Here is a 21,762-nt window from a genome sequence, read left to right on the forward strand (position 1 = left end):
TGATGACATTTTCATTTCTGTAAAAATGAAACAAGGAAATACTGAGGAAACCTTTGTCATTGCAGGGAAGAAGAATCTCGGGCCAGAGGAGAGAAGAAACCCCGGGGCTGATGGAAAAGGCGGCTGAAGAAGAGGACAGAGAGAAATTACTCGTACACCAAAGGGAAGGGAGAACCAAGAGGCCCAAGAAAGAGAGATTATCATGGCCAAAATTCCAGTCAATGAAAAGCAAGAAGGCCTCGGGCCCCCGGAGGTCCCACAGCACATCAGATGCCTATGAGGAAAGTGGCAGAGACGTATCCCCCACCAGCACGGACACAGAATCCCAGTTCCAAAAGGACGAGACCCACCGCAGGGGGAAACCCGGGAGCCAGAGGAGGCTGCGCTTCCCTAACATTGGATTCTGGATGCCCAGAAAGTCGGATCCTGAAGACGGCCGGGCCCTCACAGCCAGCGTGCCCACTTCTGGGGAGAGCACACTCCAGTCCAGAGATGCCCAAGACCAAAAGCTGGACCTACAATGGCAGATGGGAAGGGGGCGGGCTCCTCCTCAGCCAGATGAGAGCAGCGATGTCAAACTAGGAGTTGACCTCGAAGAGGTACCCGGGGGCCTGGGCCACGTGGGCGATGGGTTAAAGCTACGGATCAAGACCAGCCCTGACGTTGACATTGAAATGCCCCAAGGACGGCTCCCAACCGAGAAAATGACCACCCGGGCAAGAGAGGATGCACAGATGATTCTGGATACCGTAAGGGAGAAAGGGGCTGTGGATGGGACCGGACAGGAAGTTCATGGAAAAGAGAAACTGGAGGAAGGATTGTGGACACTTCAAGGCCTGGAAATTGGAATTGCTAAGCTAACTCTGCAAGACCCCAAAGAAGAGGCAGATGGGATGGGCGACCTGCCAGAAATAAGAGTTAAAATCCCCAATTTACAAGTGCCGAAGTTTGGCTTTTCCCATGAAAAAGTATCCGACATGGAGGAGAGAATCACCAGACCCCAGTGGGATACCAGCCAGCAGAAAGGGTTGGTGGAAGGGATGGCCCTGACTGGAGTGTCAGCCCCCGAAAGAAAGGAGGTGGCGATCCCGGAGGGAGTTGCAGGCTGGAAGATCCAAAAGCCCAGCACCAAGGAGTCCTCAGAACTGGAAATTGAGGTCAGGACACCGGGACTGGACCTCAGAGGCCCCACTGTGGATGTGAGGATGCAGGCAAAAGGGCGTGGAGAAGAAGCTTCAGTTCAGGAGGGAGAAGTGAAAGTTGCAGAGAAGGGAATGGAGACCAAAGACAGCAAACTGAAAATGCCAAAATTCAAAATGCCATCGTTTGCGTGGTCCCCAAGCAAGGGACCAGGGGATGTGCAAAAGCGGGGAATACAGGGAGATGGTTCAATCCCCTCAAAAGATGGAGATATTGAAGCGGGAGAGCCAGGCGTCACTAGAGACAAAGGAAAGTTTGGGGAGATAAAAGTCAAACTTGAGGGAGTAGAAGAGAAAGAGCACTCACCTAAGGTCAAGATGCCCAGCATTAGGTTTTCAAAGGGCGAAATCAAAGCTCCCGAGGCTGGAGTGGATCTCAGTCTCCCCAAAGCTGAGGTCAGTATCCCCACTGTGGACATCTCCGTGCCCCACGTGGACGTGACTGGAGGGGCAGATAGCCTGCCACAGGTGGATGTCAAGCAGCCCTCGGTGGAAGGCTCTGTCCGGATCAAGGGCCTAGATGTCGACCTCAAGGCTCCTTCATCAGAGGTCACCCTGGAGGGGCCGGACATCAAAATGGAAGGCCTTGATAAGAAGTTCAAAATGCCTGGCTTCCAGAAGCCAAAGTTTGGCATGTCATTGCCCAAAGGAAAGAGCCCCGAGGTTGCCATCAGCATCACCCAGAAAGACGTGGACGTCTCCCTGCCTGAAGTCAGGGCAGCTGTGGGAGGGGTCTCCGTGGACATCGCAAGCCTCGAGGTCTCGATACCAGAAGCCCCTGAGGTGTCGGCCGAGGTATCGGGGCGGAAGATTCAAATGCCCAGCGTCAAAATGCCCAAAGCAGACGCTAAGACCCCCGGCGTGGATGTGACCCTTCCCAAGGTCGAAGTAGACACGCAGGGACCGGGCGCGATGGTTAAGGCCGGCAAGGTGGAGGGTGAGATCAAACTGGGAACCAAGGGAGCAGAAGTCAAAGATAGCAAATTCAAAATGCCCAGATTTAGCATGCCAGCCTTTGGCTGGTCCTCCAGCAAAGACTCAGGCCCAGCAGTACAAGCAGGTGCCAGTCTTAAGAGTGTCGAGGTGACCCTCCCAACCCCTAGCGTGGACTCGGACCTCAGCCTGCCTGGAGTGGCAGTGACAGCCCCCAGTCTAGAGGTCAGTGGGTCAATGTCTGTAGAAAGCAGGATGGAAAAAGGCAAACTCAAGGGGCCTCAAATTAAGATGCCAAGTGTCAAGTCTCCAGATATCAAGACTCCACAGGCTGAAGTCACTCTGCCATCTGGACAAATGGACATTTCTTTTCCAGCTGGTGAGGCGGAGGTCAAGGGGGCAGACCTGGGTGTCAAGCTGCCCGATCCAGAGGGCATTGACGGTGAACTCAAAAGCAAGACGGGCATGATAGGGATCAAAGGTCACATGCCAAAGGTCAAGATGCCCAGCATTAGCTTTCCCAAAGGGGAATTCAAAGCTCCCCAGGGAGGTGTGGACCTCAGTCTCCCCAAGTCAGAGCTTAGTGTCTCTACTGTGGACATTCCTGCACCCCACGTGGATGTGTCCGGAGGGGCAGACCTCACCCTTCCACAGGTGGACATCAAACAGCCCTTGATGGAAGGTTCTGTGCGTTTCAAGGGCCCAGACATTGACATCAAGGCACCTTCGGCAGAGGTCACCCTGGAGGGACCGGATGTCAGAGCGGAAGGCCTCGATAAGATTAAGATGCCTGGCTTCCAGAAACCAAAGTTTGGCATCTCAATGCCCAGAGGAAAGAGACCCGAAGTTGATGTCAGCATCACACAACCCGACCTGGATGCTTCCTTGCCCAAAGTCGGGGTGGGCATCGAAGGGGTCTCCGTGGATGCCCCAAGCCTCGAGCTCCCAGAGTCCAAAGCCCCTGAGGCATCCGGCGAGATGTCGGGATGGAAGATCCAAATGCCCAGTGTCAAATTGCCCAAAGCTGACGTCAAAGCCCCCAAGATGGACGTCAGTGCCCCCAGTGTGGACGTGTCCTTCCCCAAAGTCGAGGTGGACATCCAGGGACCAGAAATAGCAGGCAAGGCCGGCAAGATAGAGGGTGAGATCATAGTGGGAGCCAAGGGAGCCACGGCCAGAGACACCAAGTTCAAAATGCCTAGATTCAGCATGCCGGCCTTTGGCCGGTCCTCCAGCAAAGACTCAGGCCCGGTAGTGGAGGTGGACACCACCTTCAAGGGCCCCCAAGTGTCCATTCCAATCCCGAGTGTGGATGCAAAGCTCAGCTTGCCTGGAGCGGACGTGACGGCCCCCAGCCTGGACATGGATGTGACACCATCCGTGGGAAAAGTGGGGGAGAAAGGCAAACTTGAGGGTCCTGAAGTCAAGATTCCAAGTGTCAGCATGCCCAAGGTCAAGGGACCCCAGGCCCAAGTCACTTTGCCATCTGGACAAATGGACGTTTCTCTTCCCTCCGGTGACATTGAGATCAAAGGCGTAGACCTGGATGTCACGGTACCAGACCCAGAGAGTACTGCTGGTGACCTCAAAGGCAAGAAAGGCACGCTAGGGATCAAAGGTCACATGCCAAAGGTCAAGATGCCCAGCATTAGCTTTTTGAAGGGTGAAGCCAAAGCTCCCAAAGGCAGCAAGGACTTCAGCATCCCCACTGTGGACATCCCCGAGCCCCACATGGAAGTGGCCGGAGGGACAGACCTCGGCCTACCACAGGTGGACATCAAACAGCCTTCGGTGGATATCAAGAGTCCAGACATTGACCACACAGCTCCTTCTGCGGAGGTCACCTTGGAAGGGCCGGATGTCAGAGTGGAAGGCCTCGATAAGAAGATTACACTACCCCACTTCCAGAAACCAAAGTTTGGCGTCTCTTTGCCCAAAGGCAAGGACCCTGAGGTCACCATCAGCATTGCCCAGCCTGACCTGGATGTCTCCCTGCCCAAGATCAGCGCAGATGTGGGAGAGGTCTCTGGGGATGCCTCGAGCCTCAAGGGCTTGGGGCTAGAAGACTCTGGGGGGTCTGCTGAGACTTCAGGACGGAAGATCCAAATCCCCGGCGTCAAAATGCCCAAAGCAGATGTCAAGACCCCCAGTGTGGATGTCGCCTTGCCCAAGGCCGAGTTGGACATCCAGGGACCAGATGTGGCAATCAAGGCTGGCAAGATGGAGGGTGATATCAAACTGGGTGCCAAGGGAGCCGAAGCCAAAGACAGCAGGTTTAAAATGCCCAGATTCAGCATGCCGGGCTTTGGCTGGTCTTCCAGCAAAGACGCAACCCCGGCGGGAGAAATGGACACCACCAAGGGCCTCCAAGTGACCATTCCAACACTTCAAGGGGACGCGGAACTCAGCCTGCCCAGAGTGGAGATGACGACCCCCAGCCTCGATGTGACAACATCCGTGGGAAAAGCTGGAGAGAAAATCAAACTCGAGGGGCCTGAACTCAAGATGCCAAGTGTCAAGATGTCCGAAGTCAAGAGTCCCCAGGCCCAAGTCACTCTGCCATCGGGACAAGTGGACATATCAGTTCCATCTGGTGAGCTGGAGGTCAAAGGGGGAGAACTAGGAGTAAAGCTGCCAGACCCTGAGAGTCTTGCCGGTGAACTCAAAGGCAAGACAGGCATGATGGGGATCAAAGGTCATATGCCAAAGGTCAAGACGCCCGCCATTAGCTTTTCTAAGGGAGAAGTCAAGGGCAGCGTGGACCTCAGTCTCCCCAAACCCGAGCTCAGTGTCTCTACCGCAGACACCACCATGCCCCATGTTGACATCAGCCTGCCAAAGGTGGAAGTGAAACAGCCCACATTGGAAGGCCCTGTCCAGGTCAAGACCCCAGATATTGACCTCAAGGCTCCTTCGGGGGAGGTCACCATGGAAGGGACAGACATCAGGGTGGAAGGCCTCGAAAAGAAGATAAAAATGCCAGGTTTCCAGAAACCAAAATTCGGCATCCCATTGCCCAAAGGCAAGGGCACCAAGGCCTCCATCAGCATAGCTCAGCCCGATGTAGATGTCTCCCTAGGTCCCAAGGTCAGTGCAGCCGTGGGAGGGGTATCTGTGGATGCCCCGAGCCCCAAGGTCTCAGGACCTGAAGTTCCTGAGGCTTCCATCAAGACATCGGGATCGAAGATTCAAATGCCCAGCATCAAAATGCCCCAAGCTGACATCAAGGCCCCTGAGCTGGACATCAGCTCCTCTGGTGTGGATGTGACTCTCCCCAAAGTCAAGGCAGACATCGAGGGACCCGGTGTGGTGGTCGAGGCTGGCAAGATAGAGGGCGAGATCGAACTGGGAGCCAAAGTCGCTGAAGCCAAAGACGGCAAGTTCAAAATGCCCAGATTCAGCATGCCCACCTTCGGCTGGTCCTCTAGCAGAGAAACTGGCCCAGCGGGGAAAGTGGATGCAAGCTTCAAGGGTCCCCAGGTGACCCTCCCGACTTCCATAGTGGGTGCAGAGGTCAGCCTGCGTGGAGTGGAGGCGACGGCTCCCAGCCTCAAAGTGGACGTAGAAGCCTCCGTGGGAAAAGCAGGGGAGAAAATCAAACTCGAGGGACCTGATGTCAAGATGCCAGCTGTCAAGATTCCCAAGGTCAAGAGTCCCCAGGCCCAAGTCACTCTGCCATCGGGGCAAGTGGATGTTTCTCTTCCCTCCAGTGACATTGAGGTCAAAGGGGGAGACCTGCAAGTCGAACTGCCAGACACAAAGGGTGCTGTTGGAGAACTCAAAGGCAAGCCAGGCACAGTAGGGATCACAGGTCACATGCCAAAGGTCAAGATGCCCAGCATTGGCTTTCCCAAGGGAGATGTTCAAACTCCCAAAGGTAGCATGGACCTTGGTCTCCCTAAAACTGAAGTCAGCATCCCCACTGGGGATATCCCTGCACCCCATGTAGAAGTGGCTGGAGGGACAGGCCTCAGCCTGCCCCACGTGGACATCAAGCAGCCCTCAGTGGAAGGTTCTGTCCAGGTCAAGATCCCAGATGTCGACCTCAAGGCGCCTTCAGCGGAGGTCAAGTTGGAGGGGCCAGGCATGGAAGTGGAAGGCCTAGGTAAGAAGATTAAAATGCCTAGCTTCCAGAAACCAAAATTTGGCATCTCATTGCCAAAGGTCAAGGGCCCCGAGGCCTCCATCAGGATCACTCAGCCCCATATTGACGTTGCCCTTCCCGAGGTCAGCACAGCCACGGAAGGGGTCTCCGTGGACACCTCGAGCCTCAAGGTCTCGGTGCCCAAAGCCCCTGAGGGGACCACCGAGACATCGGAATGGAAGATCCAAATGCCCAAAGTAGATGCCAAAGCCCCTGAGCTGGACATCAGCACATCCAGCATGGACCTGACCATCTCCAAGGTGGAGGTGGATGTCCAGGGACCAGGCATGGCAGTCCCAGTTGGCAAGGTGGAGGGTGAGATCAAACTGGGAGCCAAGGGAGTCGAGACCAAAGACACCAAGTTCAAAGTGCCCAAATTCAGTATGCCGGCCTTCGGCTGGTCCTCCAGCAAAGACTCAGGCCCGGTGGGGGAAGTGGACGCCAGCCTCAAGGACCCCCAGGTGACCATTCCAATACCTCATGTGGATGCAGATATCAGCCTCCCAGGAGCGGGAATGACATCCCCCAGCCTCGATGTGGGCATGACAGCATCTGTGGGAAAAGTAGGTGAGACAGGAAAACTCGAGGGGCCTGAAGTCAAAATGCCAAGTGTCAAAATTCCCAAGATCAAGAGTCCCCAGGCCCAAGTCACTCTGCCATCAGGACAAGTGGACATTTCTCTTCCCTCCAGTGACATCGAGGTCAAAGGTGAAGACCTGGGCATTAAGCTGCCAGATAAGGAGGTCGCTGGGGGAGATCTCAAAGGCAAGACAGGGTTCATAGGGCTCAAAGGTCACATGCCAAAGGTCAAGATGCCCAGCATAGGTTTTTCCAAAGGAGATGTCAAAGTGCCTGAGGGCAGCGTCGACCTCAGTCTCCCCAAGGCTGAGGTCAGCATCCCGACAGTAGACATCTCCACCTCCAACGTTGACTTGGCTACAGGGACAGACCTTAGCCTTCCAAAGGTGGATGTCAAACTGCCCACAGTGGAGGGCTCTCTCCAGGCCAAGGGCCCAGACATTGACCTCAAGGTTTCTCCATCAGAGGTCACCTTAGAGGAGCCGGATGTGGGAGTGGAAGATCTCGGCAAGAAGATCAAAATGCCTAGCTTCCAGAAACCAAAGTTTGGCATCTCACTGTCCAAAGGTGAAGGCCCCGAGGCCTCCATCAGCATCGCCCAGCCTGACTTGGACATTTCCCTGCCCAAAGTCAGCACAGCCATGGGAGGGGTCTCTGTGGATGCTCCGAGCCTCAAAGTCTCGGGGCCAGAAACTCCTGAGGCATCCACAAAGATGTCAGAAAGGAAGATCGAAATGTCCAGTATTGAAATTCCCAAAGCTGACGCCAAGGACCCCGAGATAGACATCAGCACCCCCAGTGTTGACTTAACCCTCCCCAAGGTCGAGGTGGACATCCAGGGACCGGGCATGACAGTCGAAGTTGGCAAGGTGGAGGGTGAAATCAAACTGGGAGCCAAGGGAGCCGAGGCCAAAGATGGCAAATTCAAATTGCCCAAATTCAGCATGCCAGCCTTCGGCTGGTCCTCCAGCAAAGACTCAGGCCAAGTGGGGGAATTGGATGCCAGCCTCAAGGATTCCCAGGTAACCCTTCCTGCAACCTCTGTGGATACGGCTCTCAGCCTCCCGGGAACGGAATTGGCGGCCCCCAGCCTTGAGGTGGACACGACAGCATCTGTTGGAAAAGCAGGAGAGAAAATCAAACTTGAGGGTCCCAAAGTCAAAATGCCAAGCGTCAAGATTCCCGAAGTCAAGAGTCCCCAGACCCAAGTCATTCTGCCATCGGGAGACGTGGACGTTTCACTTCCATCCAGTGACATCAAGGTCACAGGTGGAGACCTGGGTGTCAAGCTGTCAGGCACAGAGGAAATTGCTGGAGAACTCAAAGGCAAGATGGAAACCATAGGAATCAAAGGGCATATGCCAAAGATCAAGATGCCAAGCTTCAGCTATTCCAAAGGTGAAGTTAAATCTCCCAAGGGAGGCGTGGACCCGAGTCTTTCTATGGTCGAAATCAGGGTCCCCACCGTGGACGTCTCCATGCCCCAAATGGACGTGACCGGAGGGACAGACCTCAGCCTGACACAGGTGGACATCAAGCAGCCCTCGTTGGAAGGTTCTGTCCAGGTCAAGGGCCCAGACGTCGATCTCAAAGCATCTTTGGCAGAGGTCACCCTGGAGGGTCCGGACATCAGAGCAGAAGGCCTCTGTAAGAAGATCACAATGCCCAGATTTCAGAAACCAAAATTCGGCTTCTCTTCACCTAAAGGCAAGGACCCTGATGCCATCATCATCATCGAACCACCAGATATGCCCATCTCCCTGCCTGAAGTCAGTGCCACCACGGGAGAGGTCTCTGTGGGTACCCCAGGTCTCGAGGTCTCAGTGCCCCAAGTCCCCGACGCATCCGCTGAGATTTATGGATCGAAGATTCCAATGCCCAGCGTTAAAATGCCCATACCCGATGTCGAGGCCCCAGACATCATCCCCTCCAGCATGGATGTCACCCTCCCCAAGGTTGAAGTGGATATCCAGGGATCAGGCAATCTGGTCAAGGCTGGGAAGCTGGAAGGCAAGACCAAACTGAGAGCCGAGGGGGCCGAGGCCAAAGATGGCAAGTTCAAAATGCCCAAATTCAGCATGCCCAGCTTTGGTTTGTCAACCAGCAGAGGCTCAGTCCCAGCAGCTGGAGTGGACCTCAGCCTTCAGGGCCCCCAAGTGACCCCCCCAACCGCAAGTATGGAAATGGACATAAGTCACCACGGAGCAGAGCTGACTGCCCCCAGCCTCGACATGACTGTAACAGCTTCCGAGGGAAAAATGGGGAAAGAAGGAAAACTCGAGGGACCTGAAGTTAAGATTCCATCTGTCAAGACGCCCAGGGTTAAGAGTCCTCAGGCCCAGCCAACTTTACCATTGGGTCAAATGGACGTTTCTCTTCCCTCTGGTGATGTTGAGGTCAAAGATGGAGATTTGGGCATCAAGCTGCCAGACAGAGAGTTTGTAGGAGGAGACCTTAAAGGAAAGACAGTCACAAAAGGGATCCAAGGTCACATGCCAAAGGTCATGATGCCCAGCATTAGCTTTTCCAAGGGTGACATAAAAGCTCCCGAGGGTAGTGTCGACCTCAGTCTCCCCAAGGCTGAGGTCAGCGTCCCCACTGTGGACATCTCCATGCCCAACATTGATGTTGCCGGAGGGTCAGATTTCAGCCATCCACAGGTGGATATCAAGCAGCCGGCAGTGGCAGGCTCTGTCCAGGGCAAGAGCCCAGATATTCCACCATCAGAGGTCACTCTGGAGGGGCCAGATGTCAGAGTGGAAGGCCTCAAAAAGAAGATCGAAATGCCTAGCTTCCAGAAACCTAAGTTTGGCGTGTCGCTGTCAAAGGACAAAGGCCTTGAGGCCACCATTAGCATCACCAAGGTTGACAAGGATGTCTCCCTGCCCAAGGTCAGTGCGTCTGTGGGAGGGGTCTCTGTGGATGCCTCAGGCCTCGAGGTCTCAATGCCAGAAGCCCCCGAGGTGTCACCTGATACACCGGGACGGGAGATCCAAATGCCCAGTGTCAAAATGCCCAAAGCAGATGTAAAGGCTTCCAAGGTAGATGTCAGCATCCCCAGAGTGGACGTGACCCTCCCCAAGGTTGAAGTGGACATCCAGACTCCGAGTGTGGCAGTTGAGACTGCAAAGATGGAGGGAGAGATCAAACTGGGAGACGAGGGAGCCAAGGACAAAGATGGCAAGTTCAAAATGCCCAAATTCAGCATGCCTGCCTTTGGCTGGTCCTCCAGCAAAGACTCAGGGTCAGTGAAGGAAGTGGACAGAAGCCTCAAGGACCCCCAGGTGACCATTCCGGTACCTCGTGTGGATGCAGAATTCAGCCAGCCTGAAGTGGACGTGACAGCCTCTATGGGGAAAGCAGGAGAGAAAGTCACACTTGAGGGGCCTGAAGTTAAGTTGCCGAGTGTTGAGATTCCCAAAGTCAAGAGTCCCGAGGCCCAGATCACTCTGCCATCGGGACAAGTGGACGTTTCTCTTCCCTCCAGTGACATAGAGCTCAAAGGCGGAGACCTGGATGTCAAGCTGCCAGACACGGAGAGTGTTGTCGGAGAACTCAAAGGCAAGACAGGCATGATAGGGATCAAAGGTCACATGCCAAAGGTCAAGATGCCCAGCATCAGCTTTTCAAAGGACCAAATCAATGCTTCCGAGAGTGGCGTGGATCTCAGCCTCCCCAAGGCCGAGGTCAGCGTCCCCACTGTGGACATCCCCACACCCCACGTGGATGTGACCAGAGGAGCAGATCTCAGCTTGGCGCAGGTGGATATCAAGCAGCCTTTGGTGGAAGGTTCTGTCCAGGTCAAGGGCCCAGACGCTGACCTCAAGGCGCCTTCAGCGGATGCCACCCTGGAGGGGCCGGAAGTTGGAGGGGAAGGCCTCGGTAGGAAGATTAAAATGCCCAGCTTCCAGAAGCCAAAGTTCGGGATCTCACTGCCCAAAGACAAGAGCCCCGAGGCTTCCGTCATCATTCCCCAGCCTGACCAGGACATCCCCTTGACCGAGGTCAGCATGGCCATGGGAGGGGTCTCCGTGGGTGCCCCAAGCCTTGAACTTTCAGTGCCCAAAGCCCCTGAGGCGTCAACTGAGACATCGGGATGGAAGATCCAAATGCCCAGCTTCAAAATGACCAAAGCCGATGTCAAGGTCCCTAAGGTAGACGTCAGCTCCCCTAGCGTGGATGTGACCCTCCCCAGAGTCGAAGTGGATATCCAGGGACTAAGTGCAGAGGTCGAGGACAGCAAGGTGGAGGGCGAGATTAAACTGGGAGTCAAGGGAGCTGAGGATAAAGACAGCAAGTTTAAAATGCCCAAATTCAGCATGCCTGCCTTTGGCCGGTCCACCCCCAGGGACTCAGGTGCGGAAGGGGGAGTTGATGCCAGTCTCAAGGGTCCCCAGGTGACCCTCCCAACCCCCAGTGTGGCTGTGGAAGTCAGCTCGCCCAGAGTGGACATGACAACACCTGGGCTCGATGTGGATGTGACAGTGACCACGGGTAAAGCAGGTGAGAAAATCAAAGTCGAGGGGCCTGAAGTTAAGTCTCCAAGTCTCAAGATTCCCAAGGTCAAGAGTCCCCAGGCCCAAGTCACTCTGCCATTGGAACAAGTGGATGTTTCCCTTCCCTCCAGTGACATAGAGCTCAAAGGCGGAGACCTGGAGGTCAAGCTGCCAGACACGGAGAGTGTTGTCGGAGAACTCAGAGGCAAGACAGGCATGATAGGGATCAAAGGTCACATGCCAAAGGTCAAGATGCCCGGCATTAGCTTTGCAAAGGGCCAAACCAAAGCTCCTGAGGGCAGTGTGGACCTCAGCCTCCCCAAGGCCGAGGTCAGTGGCCCCACCATGGACATCCCTGCACCCCACGTGGCTGGAGAAATAGAGCTCAGCCTGGCACAGGTGGATGTCAAGCAGCCCTCGGTGGAAGGTTCTGTCCAATTCAAGGACCCAGTTGTTGACCTCAAGTCTCCTTCAGTGGAAGCCACACTGAAGGGGCCAGATGTCGGAGTGGAAGGACTCGATAAAATCAAAATGCCTGACTTCCAGAAACCAAAGTTGGGCATCTCATTGCCCAAGGGCAAGAGCCTGGAGGCCACCGTCAGCATTGCCCAGCCCGACCTGGACGGCTCTCTGCCCAAGGTCAGCACGGCCATGGGCGGGGTCTCTGTGGAAGCCCCGAGTCTCGAGGTCTCGACACCTGAAGCCCCTAAGGCATCTACCAAGGCGTCAGAATGGAAGATCCAAATGCCCACTGTCAAAATGCCCAAAGGAGATGTTAAGGATCCCAGGGTGGACATCAGCACCCCCGGTGTGGATGTTACCTGCCCCAAGGTCGACGTGGACATTCAAGAATTGAGCACAGCAGCTGTACCTGGCAAGACAGAGGGAGAGATCAAACTGGGAGCCCAGGGAGCCGAGGCAAAAGATGGCAAATTCAAAATGCCCAAATTCAGCATGCCAGCTTTTGGCTGGTCCTCCGGCAAAGAATCAAGCCCAGTAGGGGACGTGGATGCCAGCCTCAAGGGCCTCCAGGTGACCCTCCCAACCACCGGTGTTGAAACAGAAGGCAGCCTGCCCAAAGTGGATGTGACAGGTTCCACCCTTGACATGGATGTGACAACTTCTGTTGGAAAATTGGGGGAGAAAATCAAACTCAAGGGGACTGAGATCAAGATGCCAAGTGTCAAGATGCCCAAGGTCAAGAGTCCCCAGGCCCAAGTCACTCTGCCATCGGGACGAGTGGATGTTTCTCGTCCCTCCAGTGACATCGAGGTCAAAGGCGGAGACATGGATGTCAAGCCGCCAGACACGGAGAGTGTTGCTGGAGAGCTCAAAGGCAAGAAAGGCACAATAGGGATCACAGGTCACATGGAAAAGGTCAAGATGCCCAGTATTAGCTTTTCCAAAGGCAAAGTTAAAGCTCCAGAGGGAGGCTTAGATCTTGTTCTCCCCAAGGCCGAGGTCAGCATCCCCGCTGTGGACGTCCCTACACCGCACGAGGATGTGACCATAGGGGCAGATCTCAGACTGCCTCAGGTGGATGTCAAGAAATCTTCGGTGGAAGGCTCTGTCCAGGTCAAGGGCCCAGACGTTGATCTCAAAGCTCCTTCGGCGGAGGTCACCCTGGAGGCACCGGACATCAAAATGGAAGGCCTTGATATGAAGATCACAATGCCCAGATTCCAGAAACCAAAGTTCAGCGTCTCGTTATCCAAAGGGAAGGATCCCGAGATTGCCATCGGTGTTGCCCAGCCCGACCTGGACACCTCTCTTTCTGAGGTCAAAGCGTCTGTGGGAGGGGTCCCTGTGGACACCCCGAGCCTTGAAGTTTCAGTTCCAGAAGCCCCTGAGGCATCGGGACAGAAGATTCAAATGCCCAGCATCAAAATACCCAAAGCAGAGGTCAAGGCCACCAAGATGGACGTCAACATCCCTGGAGTGGATGTGACCCTCCCCAAAGTCGAGATGGATGTCCAGGGCCCAGGCACAACCTTCAAAGTTAGCAAGGTGGAGGGCGAGATCCAACTAGGAGCTGAGGAAGCCAAAGCCAAAGACAGTCGATTTAAAATGCCCAGATTTAGCATGCCGGCCTTTGGCTGGTCCTCCAGCAAAGACTCGGCTCCGGTGGGGGAAGTGGACACCACCATAAAAGGCCCCCAGGTGACCCTCCCAACCCCTAAAGTAGACTCGGAAGTCAACTTGACCGGTGTGGGCATTCCGGCCCCCAAGATCGATGTGGATGTGAAAACAGCTGTGGGGAAATCTGGGGAAAAAATTAAACTTGAGGGTCCTGAAGTCAAGTTGTCAGGTGTCACGATGCCCGAAGTCAAGAGTCCCCAGGCCCAAGTGACTCTGCCATCAGGAGAAGTGGATGTTTCTCTTCCCTCCAGTGACACTGAGGTCACAGGAAGAGACCTGAGCATCCAGCTACCAGGCACGGAGGGCATTGCTGGAGAACTCAAAGGCAAGGTGGGAACCCTAGGAATCAAAGGGCATATGCCAAAGATCAAGATGCCTGGCATCAGCTATTCCAAAGGCGAACTTAAATCTCCCAAGGGAGGCGTGGACCCCAGCCTCCCTCTGGTTGAAGTTAATGTCCCTGCCGTGGACATCTCCTTGCCTCAAGTCGACGTGGCCAGAGGGACAGACCTCAGCCTGCCACAAGTGGACGTCAAGCAGCCCTCAGTGGAAGGCTCTGTCCGGGTCAAGGGCCCAGACTTCGACCTCAAGGCACCTTTGGCAAAGGTCACCCTGGAGGGTCAGGACATTAGAGCAGGAGCCCTCGATAAGAAGATTACAATACCTGGCTTCCAGAAACCAAAGTCTGGCACCTCCTTACCTAAAGGCAAGGGCCCAGAAGTCGCCATCAGTGTCACCCAGAAAGACGTGGACATCTCCCTGTCCAAGGTCAGCATGGTCGTGGGAGGAATCTCCGTGGATGCCCCAAGCCTTGAGCTCCCGGAGCCCAAAGTCCCTGAGGCCTCTGCCAAGACATCAGGATGGAAGATCCAAAGTCCCAGTGTCAAAATGCCCAAAGCAGATGTCAAGGGCCCCAAGATGGAAGTCAGCACCCCCAGTGTGGATGTGACCCCTCCCAGCGTCGAAGCACATCTCCAGAGACCAGACGTGACAATCAAGGCTGGAAAGGTGGAGGGTGAGATCAAACTGGGTGCCAAGGGAGCCGAGGCCAAAGATGCCAAGTTTAAAATGCCCAGATTCAGCATGCCAGGCTTTGGCTGGTCCTCCAGCAAAGACTCAGGTTCAGTGGGTGAAGTGGACACCAGCCTCAAGGGCTCCCAGGTGACCCTCCCAACCCCCAGAGGGGATGCAGAGGTCAGTCTGACCGGAGTGGACATTACAACCCCCAGGCTTGACTCGGACGTGACAACATCCGTGGGGAAAGCTGGGGAGAAAATCAAACTCGAGGGGCCTGAACTCAAGATGCCAAGTGTCAAGATGCCCAAGGTCAAGAGTCCTCAGGCCCAGGTCACTCTGCCATCGGGACATGTAGACGCTTCCCTTCCCCCTGGTCACATGGAGGTAACAGGCAGAGAACTGGACGTCAAGCTGCCAGATCAAGAGGACGCTGCCAGAGAATTCAAAGGCAAGGCAGGAACAATAGAGATCAAAGGTCAGATACCAAATGTGAAGATGCCCAGCATTAGCTTTTCGAAGGGCCAAATCAAGGCTCCTGAGGGTGATGTGGATTTCAGACTCCCTAAGACTGACATCTCATCTCCTGTGGATGTGGCCGGAGGGACAGACCTCCGCCTGCCACAGGTGGACATCAAGCAGCCCTCGGTAGAAGGCTCTGTCCGGTTCAAGGGCCCAGATTTCAGCTTCAAGTCTCCTTTGGCAGAGGTCACTCTGGAGAGGCCGGACATCCGTGCGGAGGGACTCGATGAAAAAATTACAACGTCTGGCTTTCAGAAGCCAAAGGTCGGCATCTCTTTGCCCAAAGGCAAGGGCCCGGAAGCCACCATCAGCGCCACCCAGCCCGATGTGGATGTCTCTCTACCCAAGGTCAGCATAGCCATGGGAGAGGTTTCCGTGGATGCCCCAAGCCTCGAGGTCACGGGGCCAGATGTCCCTGAGGCTTCTGCTGAGACACCAGGATGGAAGATACAAATACCCCACGTTAAAATGCCCAAAGCAGATGTCAAGGCTCCCAGGATGGATGTCAGCACCCCCAGTGTAGATGTGGGCCTCCCCAACATTGAGGCCGATGTCCAGGGCCCAGGAGCATTGGTCAAGCCCACCAAGGTGGAGGGAGAGATCAAACTGGATGTCAAAGATACTCAGGTCAAAGACAGTAAATTCAAAATGCCCAAGCTAAAAATGCCTTCATTTGGTTTGTCTACAAGCCGTGACCGAGGTGATCATGTGGATTCAAGTCTCTCCAAGGTTGAGGCAGATGTCTCACTTCCACCTTCCCAAGTTGAGGTCACAGGACCAGCCACTGACCTCAAGGTGTCGGAGCCTACCGTTGACATTCCGGAGGCCCAGGGCCTAACGGTAGGAACTGACCTTAGGGGGTCCCTGTCCCATGGTGTCCCAATCCCAGAACTTTCCCATCCTCCCAAACTTGACGGGACTGCCTCAGTCATGGTCAGTGGCCCATCTGAGGGTGCTCAGGTGCCTCAGTTTGAAATCTGCACCCTAGATGTCGATGTTTCCCTCCCCAAAGCTGATTCTGGTATCGAAGTTGTGAAGGATGAAGCGGACACCAGACCAGCAGAGAAGGACACCGATGGTAAAGATAGGAAATTCAAGATGCCCAAATTCAGCATGCCAGGATTTGGCTGGTCCACCAGCAAGCCCGTTGGCGATCTGCCTGATGTTGATGTTGGTTCTAAAGAGCCCGCCGCATTGGCCCCACTGGCCCGGGTGGACACAGACCTCAGCCTCGCTGGAATGGATGAACAGGATCCAGACCCCGACTTGGAGTTGACTCTTTCACCCGGAAAAGGTGGCGAGAAGAGCAAAATGAAATTGCCCCATTTCAAAATGCCCAGAGTCTCACTTTCCAAAGGCAAGAGCACTAAATCCCACTCTGGTGTTTCAGGAGAAGAGGGTGTGACAGCTCTTCCAAATGTAGAATCTGACGCCAAGGGAACGGCTGTCCCAGAACCGGTCTCCAGCCGGGATGGAGACGGGAATCTTCCTCCCGGTTCTGGAGAAGCGAGAAGCGTTCCATTACCTAAAGTGGGTTTCCCAGGATTGACTTTCACTAAGCTTGATATCAGTGGATCTCATGCAGGAGGCCCAGAAATCAAAGAGCCCATCACCCTCACCAGATACCAGGTGACTGCCCCTGAATCAGACTTTCCTTCTGGGTTTTCCCTGGAGTCGCCACCAGGTATTCCCACGGGAGAAGGCTCCATTCAGATGAAGGCAACCGAGGCGGAAGGCTCACTGACCTCACCCGGCTTCGAGACTGGAGAAGTAGAGGTGAATCTTGAGTCGCTGGATGGGAAGGTTAAGTTTCCTCGATTCTACAGACCGAGATTTGGAGTTTCTGTTCCAGAAGCAGAGGGATCTGAAGGCCAGTTTGGCATGTCCCAAGGAGAAGCGGACCTCCCGGACACAGAAACTCCAGGAACTGAGGTGGCTCAAAGTGTGAAACCAGAAGGCGACAAACCCGAAGACCACATTCAGGAAGGGAAGGGCAGCCCATTCAAGATGCCCAAGTTCAAGTTGCCTTCTTTCAGCTGGTCCCCCAAAAAAGAGGCTGATCCAACCCCCGACCCCCAGCCCAGCCTGGAGGAAGCGGCGCCGGACCCATCTCTGGATTCAGAAGGCATTCTGGAAGAGGGAGAGGTCTTCCGGCCCAAACTGGAAATGAGTCCAGAAGGGTCTCCGGAGAGAGATGTCCAGAAGGGGAAACTCAAAAAGCCACATTTCACCATGCCCAAGATCAGCCTCTCAAAAATGAAGGTTCATAAAGCTGGATCCGGCCTGCCGAGGGGAGAGGGCGACACTGCCCATCCTGGAGCTGAGGCAGAGGCCCTGGACCTCTCTGGAGGTGATAGTGGCCCCACTGGGGGCAAGGCAGAAGGAGCAGGAATCAGTTTGGGATCTTTCCCAGCTCCTCCAGCAGACCTGGACATCGACCAGTCCACAGCTGGTCTCCTTTCTCCCAAGCATGACTCACCCCTAGCAGCAGGAGATGCCCATGCCAGTCAGTCCAAAACTGCTACTGACCAACCGCCGCTGCCCAAGGCAGAAGGCCCCACTCTGCTGAAAAGTCCAGAGATACCCGCCGGACACCTTGCAGCCCCAGCAGCAAGCCTAGAGGTGGAAGGGTCAGAGTTGAGAGTGGAACGACTGGACAAAAAGATCACCTTGCCCGGTTTCTCCCAGAAGCTGAAGCTTGGTCTGTCCTATCCTGAAGGCCAAGAGCCGGACACGGGCGTCAAGCTCTCCAAATCCCAAGGGACCATCTCCTCGGCAAAGGTGGCAGGAGATCCTAGAGTGATTTCCCCTGAAACGCCAACAGTGGAAATTTCCCTGGCCTGCCCCAGTGTAGCTGTGGCTGTCTCGGGCGACACATCCCAGAAACCACTGACAGAGGCGACGTCCAAACTCGTGTCTCCACAGGCGGACGTTGGTGTCCCCTCTGTAGACATAGAGGGAGCGGACCCTCGAGGGCCTGAGGTGGGCACCTCGGGTGGGAAAGCAGCAGGGGAGCCACAGACAGGTGGGACCACGCCAGAGGGTCATGAGAGCTGGTTCAGGATGCCCAAGTTCAGAATGCCTAGCTTCGGTCGCTCCTCCACTAAAGACAAACGCCGTTCACTTGATCTTGAAGCTCCCGGCTATGTTCCTCCAGCCACCACGCTGGGTGAAATCGAAGTCGATCCGGCTACGACAACAGGAAGAGAAAGTTTAAAAGGCCAAATGAGCCTTCCAGAAGTTCAAGAACCTGACATTGGTTCTCCGGACACCAAAACGCCAGTCCTTGGAGGACATTTGTGTGTAACAGCACCAGAAGCGGCATCCCTACATTTGGGGGAGGCAGGGGAGCATATAGCCCACCCAGACCCCAAAACCTATGCTGATGTCCTGAAACTTAACATTGAGGGCAAAGGTTTGGACACCACATCACAGCTTTGTACATCAGAAACTGAGACTCAAAGCTCCATCCAGCTCCAGGGCCCAGACAGCACCCTCAAAGGCCCCTCCATGAAAGTCACTGCCAAGGAGCTGGATCCCAGAGCAGGAGACATCCAGCTGCCCGGCTTCCAGAAGCCGATGTTCGACATCACATTGTCCAAAGGCAAGGGCCCAGAGGCCGCCATTAGCGTCACTCAGTCTGACGTGGATGTCACCCTGCCTAAGGTCAGCACAGACTTGGGAGGGGCCTCTGTGGACGTCCCTACCCTCGAGGTCTCAGTGCCCGAGGCCCCCGAGGGATCCGCCAAGACGTCAGGATGGAAGACCCAAATTCCCAGCATCAAAATGGCTAAAGCAGATGTCAAGGCCCCCAAGATGGATGCCAGCATCCCTAGAGTGGATGTGACCCTCCCCAAGGCCAAGGTGGATGTCCAGCCACCAGACATGGCAGTAGAGGCTGGCAAGGTCGAGGGTGAGATCAAACTGGGAGCCGAGGCCAAAGATGGCAAGTTCAAAATGCCCAGATTCAGCATGCCGGCCTTTGGCTGGTCCTCTGGGAAGGGAACTAAAGGTGACGTCAGTCTGCCCGCAGCAGAAGCTGAGGTTTCTTGCCCTGAAAGTGAAGCAGCGATTGGAATGACAGACACTCGGGTCCTAGGGCAAACTACAAAAGTCGAGGGAGTAGAGGGCCCTAAACTTCACTTGCCAAAAGTTAAAGTGGCCAGGTTGGGTCTCACCACCTCTGAAGGCAAGGGGTCCGAAGCAGAGGTGGCCTCTAACATTCAAGAAGACAAGATGGCTCTTCCTCCATGGGACGGGTCTCTTCCAGGGTCAAAAGAAGCTTCAACGAGGGTGGAGGTAGGGTTCTCCGAGTCCAAAATCCAAGTCTCAGGAGCTGGAGGGTCTCTGGGTTCGGTTTCAGAAATACTGTCAAAACTGTCTTGGGACGAGATGGCCGGAGAGCAGCCGAGGCCTACAGAAATCCTTAAAATTCCCAAATTGAAGGTGCCCAAGTTTACTTTCAGTGCCCCCGTCACTGGAGCAGTTTCTACTGAACACCAGGTGAGAGGCCCCGGGACAGACATTGAAATAGCCCTCCACAAAGAAGCCCCAGAAGTCTGGGGGGTAAGCGTCCAGAAGACTGCAGTTCCCACCCTGCCTTCTCCTGACCCAGATGGCCGCCATATGGAGGTGGACCTCTCTGCGGCAGACTCTTCCATCTCCAAGGTCCGAGTGCATATCCAGGGGGCCCGGGTCACGAGCCAAGAAGTGACCATCGAAAACATCATAACCACAGAGTACGTTGACCTCACGGGGCAAGAGACTTGTTCCACCCAGATAGTGCGAGAATCTGAGATTCCTTCCACAGAGGTTCAGATGCCCTCCTACGGGTTCTCGCTGCTCAAGGTGAAAATCCCCGAGTCGCCCTCCCACGTAGGGCCAAGTGGCCCAGAGCAAGTGGAAGTCAGCTGTACAGGTTCTGACGCTGAAACTGGAGAACTTTCTGATGAGAGTCTGAGACCAGATCTTCCCAGGACAGATGTGGTCAAGGAATCCCTCCACCTGGATACCAGGGAACCCTATGAGATCATATCATCCGATGTCAGCTTGCCCAAATTGAAAACGTTTACATTTGAGGTCGAGTCTTCTCGTCAACACCTAGACAGCGGTTCAGACGGGGAACCGGCAGAAATTCTCGAGTTCCCCTCCGATGACAGCCAAGCCGCCACACCTCTTGAAAAGGAAGAGAAACCTCTCCAATCTCCCAAAGAGAAATCCGAAAGCAAAAAGCCCTCTGGCTTGTTCCGGTTCTGGCTTCCAAGCATTGGATTTTCCTCTTCGGTCGACGAAAGCGGCTCAGATCCCAACGTCGAGGTTCAAGTATCGACTCCGACAGAGGCCGTGGCTGAGATGGAGTCACCGAAGAAACAGGAGAAAGCGAGCTGGTTCCGATTTCCCAAGCTAAGCTTTTCATCGTCTCCATCCAAAAAGGGTCAGAGCCCCGAGGAGGACGGGGCCGACCTCAGAGAGAAGAAGTCACCGGATGAATCTGGGGACACCGAGTCAGCTACTACTTTTTTTGATGCTCAGGAGAGTCTCTCCCCAGAAGAGAAAATGGGAGAAGGCGATTCGGCAGAGGCTCCCGGTGAGGCTCAAGTCTTGGGAGAGATCGTAACGTCGTCAGCAAGAACTGAGTTAATCTTGCTAGAAGGAGAGAAAAAGACAGACGGTAAAAACATTCCTCCACCGGAGACCAAATGAGGACACACGAGATTAATCCCGACGGAGACAGAAAGACCCAATCTGAAAGAAGAAGGGGAAACTCACACCACTCTCCGTTTCCTCCGCGTTCACATTAAGATGATTCAACACAGAACCAAATCTGAAGCGGAAACCAAAGAGAAGCCTCCCTCCTGACAATCCCTCGAGACTGTCTCCGAAACTCACAGAAAGGGCGGCCGAAACCAAGCTGAAGAAAGCACCTGCTTTCTCACAGGAGGCAGCTTTGGGCCAGCGGCCTGAAGACGTGGGGCCCAGCAGAAATGGGTTAGGACGGGACGCACGGGAGGATAAAGATCCCCTCAAAACTGTCAGCTGGAAGAAACAGAAAAAGGACTTTGTCCCACATCATTCCCAGAAATGTAACATTTAGAGTTTAGATGATAGCTTCTTTCTGGAAAGGGCTGTGGCAGATACCAGGAGAAGAGTAAGAGGGGATGTAAGCTATCCCAATTTCACCTGAAGTTGCTTTCTGGTGAGTAGATAGTTCTTTATTTTTATTGCTAGACAATCACGCTTGTAAGTGCTTTTGCTTTGGGGTGAGTGACAAGATATCTTATCTCAAAGACAAGGTCTAGGGAGTTCAGAATGTCAAGCAAAGCATATTGATCTTAAAAGCAAGAATATGGAAGTGAAAATGGAAGGGCAACAGAAAGGTTGCCTAGGGAATGTGGGCAAGAGGGCGCCTGGAGTGATGTCTGTGGAAACGTATGCGAATCCACTTCCCTGGAGCTTCCCTGAAAATGGGATGCAGTGGTTCTTGGTCTTTGCGTTTCTATCCGGGCTTCAACAAATGCACATTGGGTAACCGTGCCACCCGCCTCACTCCATGTCACGGACCAGCTAGAGCGTGGAATGTAACCTTGGCTTGCGGTTATCAGGATGGGAAATAAATGCAGAAACACCATTTCAGCAGTCATGAGTTTTCTTCTAAAGCATAAAAACCACTGAACCCCCGAATCATCAGGCCCTTAGGGGTTTGTGACCGAACCTGGGAAATTCATGGACTGATCCG

General features: G+C 54.6%; 1 protein-coding gene across 1 annotated transcript in view; it reads left to right on the forward strand.

Annotated features, from left to right (window-relative positions):
- LOC119930374 (protein AHNAK2-like) overlaps positions 1–21,654 on the forward strand; it is an 83,600-nt gene extending 61,946 nt beyond the window's left edge. The window contains exon 7 of the mRNA XM_038748711.1: positions 66–21,654. Coding sequence (XP_038604639.1) covers positions 66–20,729 — 20,664 coding nt within the window. The 3' untranslated portion in view covers positions 20,730–21,654. The remainder of the gene's footprint in view (positions 1–65) is intronic.
- The last annotated feature ends 108 nt before the right edge of the window (positions 21,655–21,762 follow it).

Source organism: Tachyglossus aculeatus, chromosome 1 (genome assembly GCF_015852505.1).
Source record: "Tachyglossus aculeatus isolate mTacAcu1 chromosome 1, mTacAcu1.pri, whole genome shotgun sequence".
In the NCBI taxonomy this organism is placed as follows: Eukaryota; Metazoa; Chordata; class Mammalia; order Monotremata; family Tachyglossidae; genus Tachyglossus; species Tachyglossus aculeatus.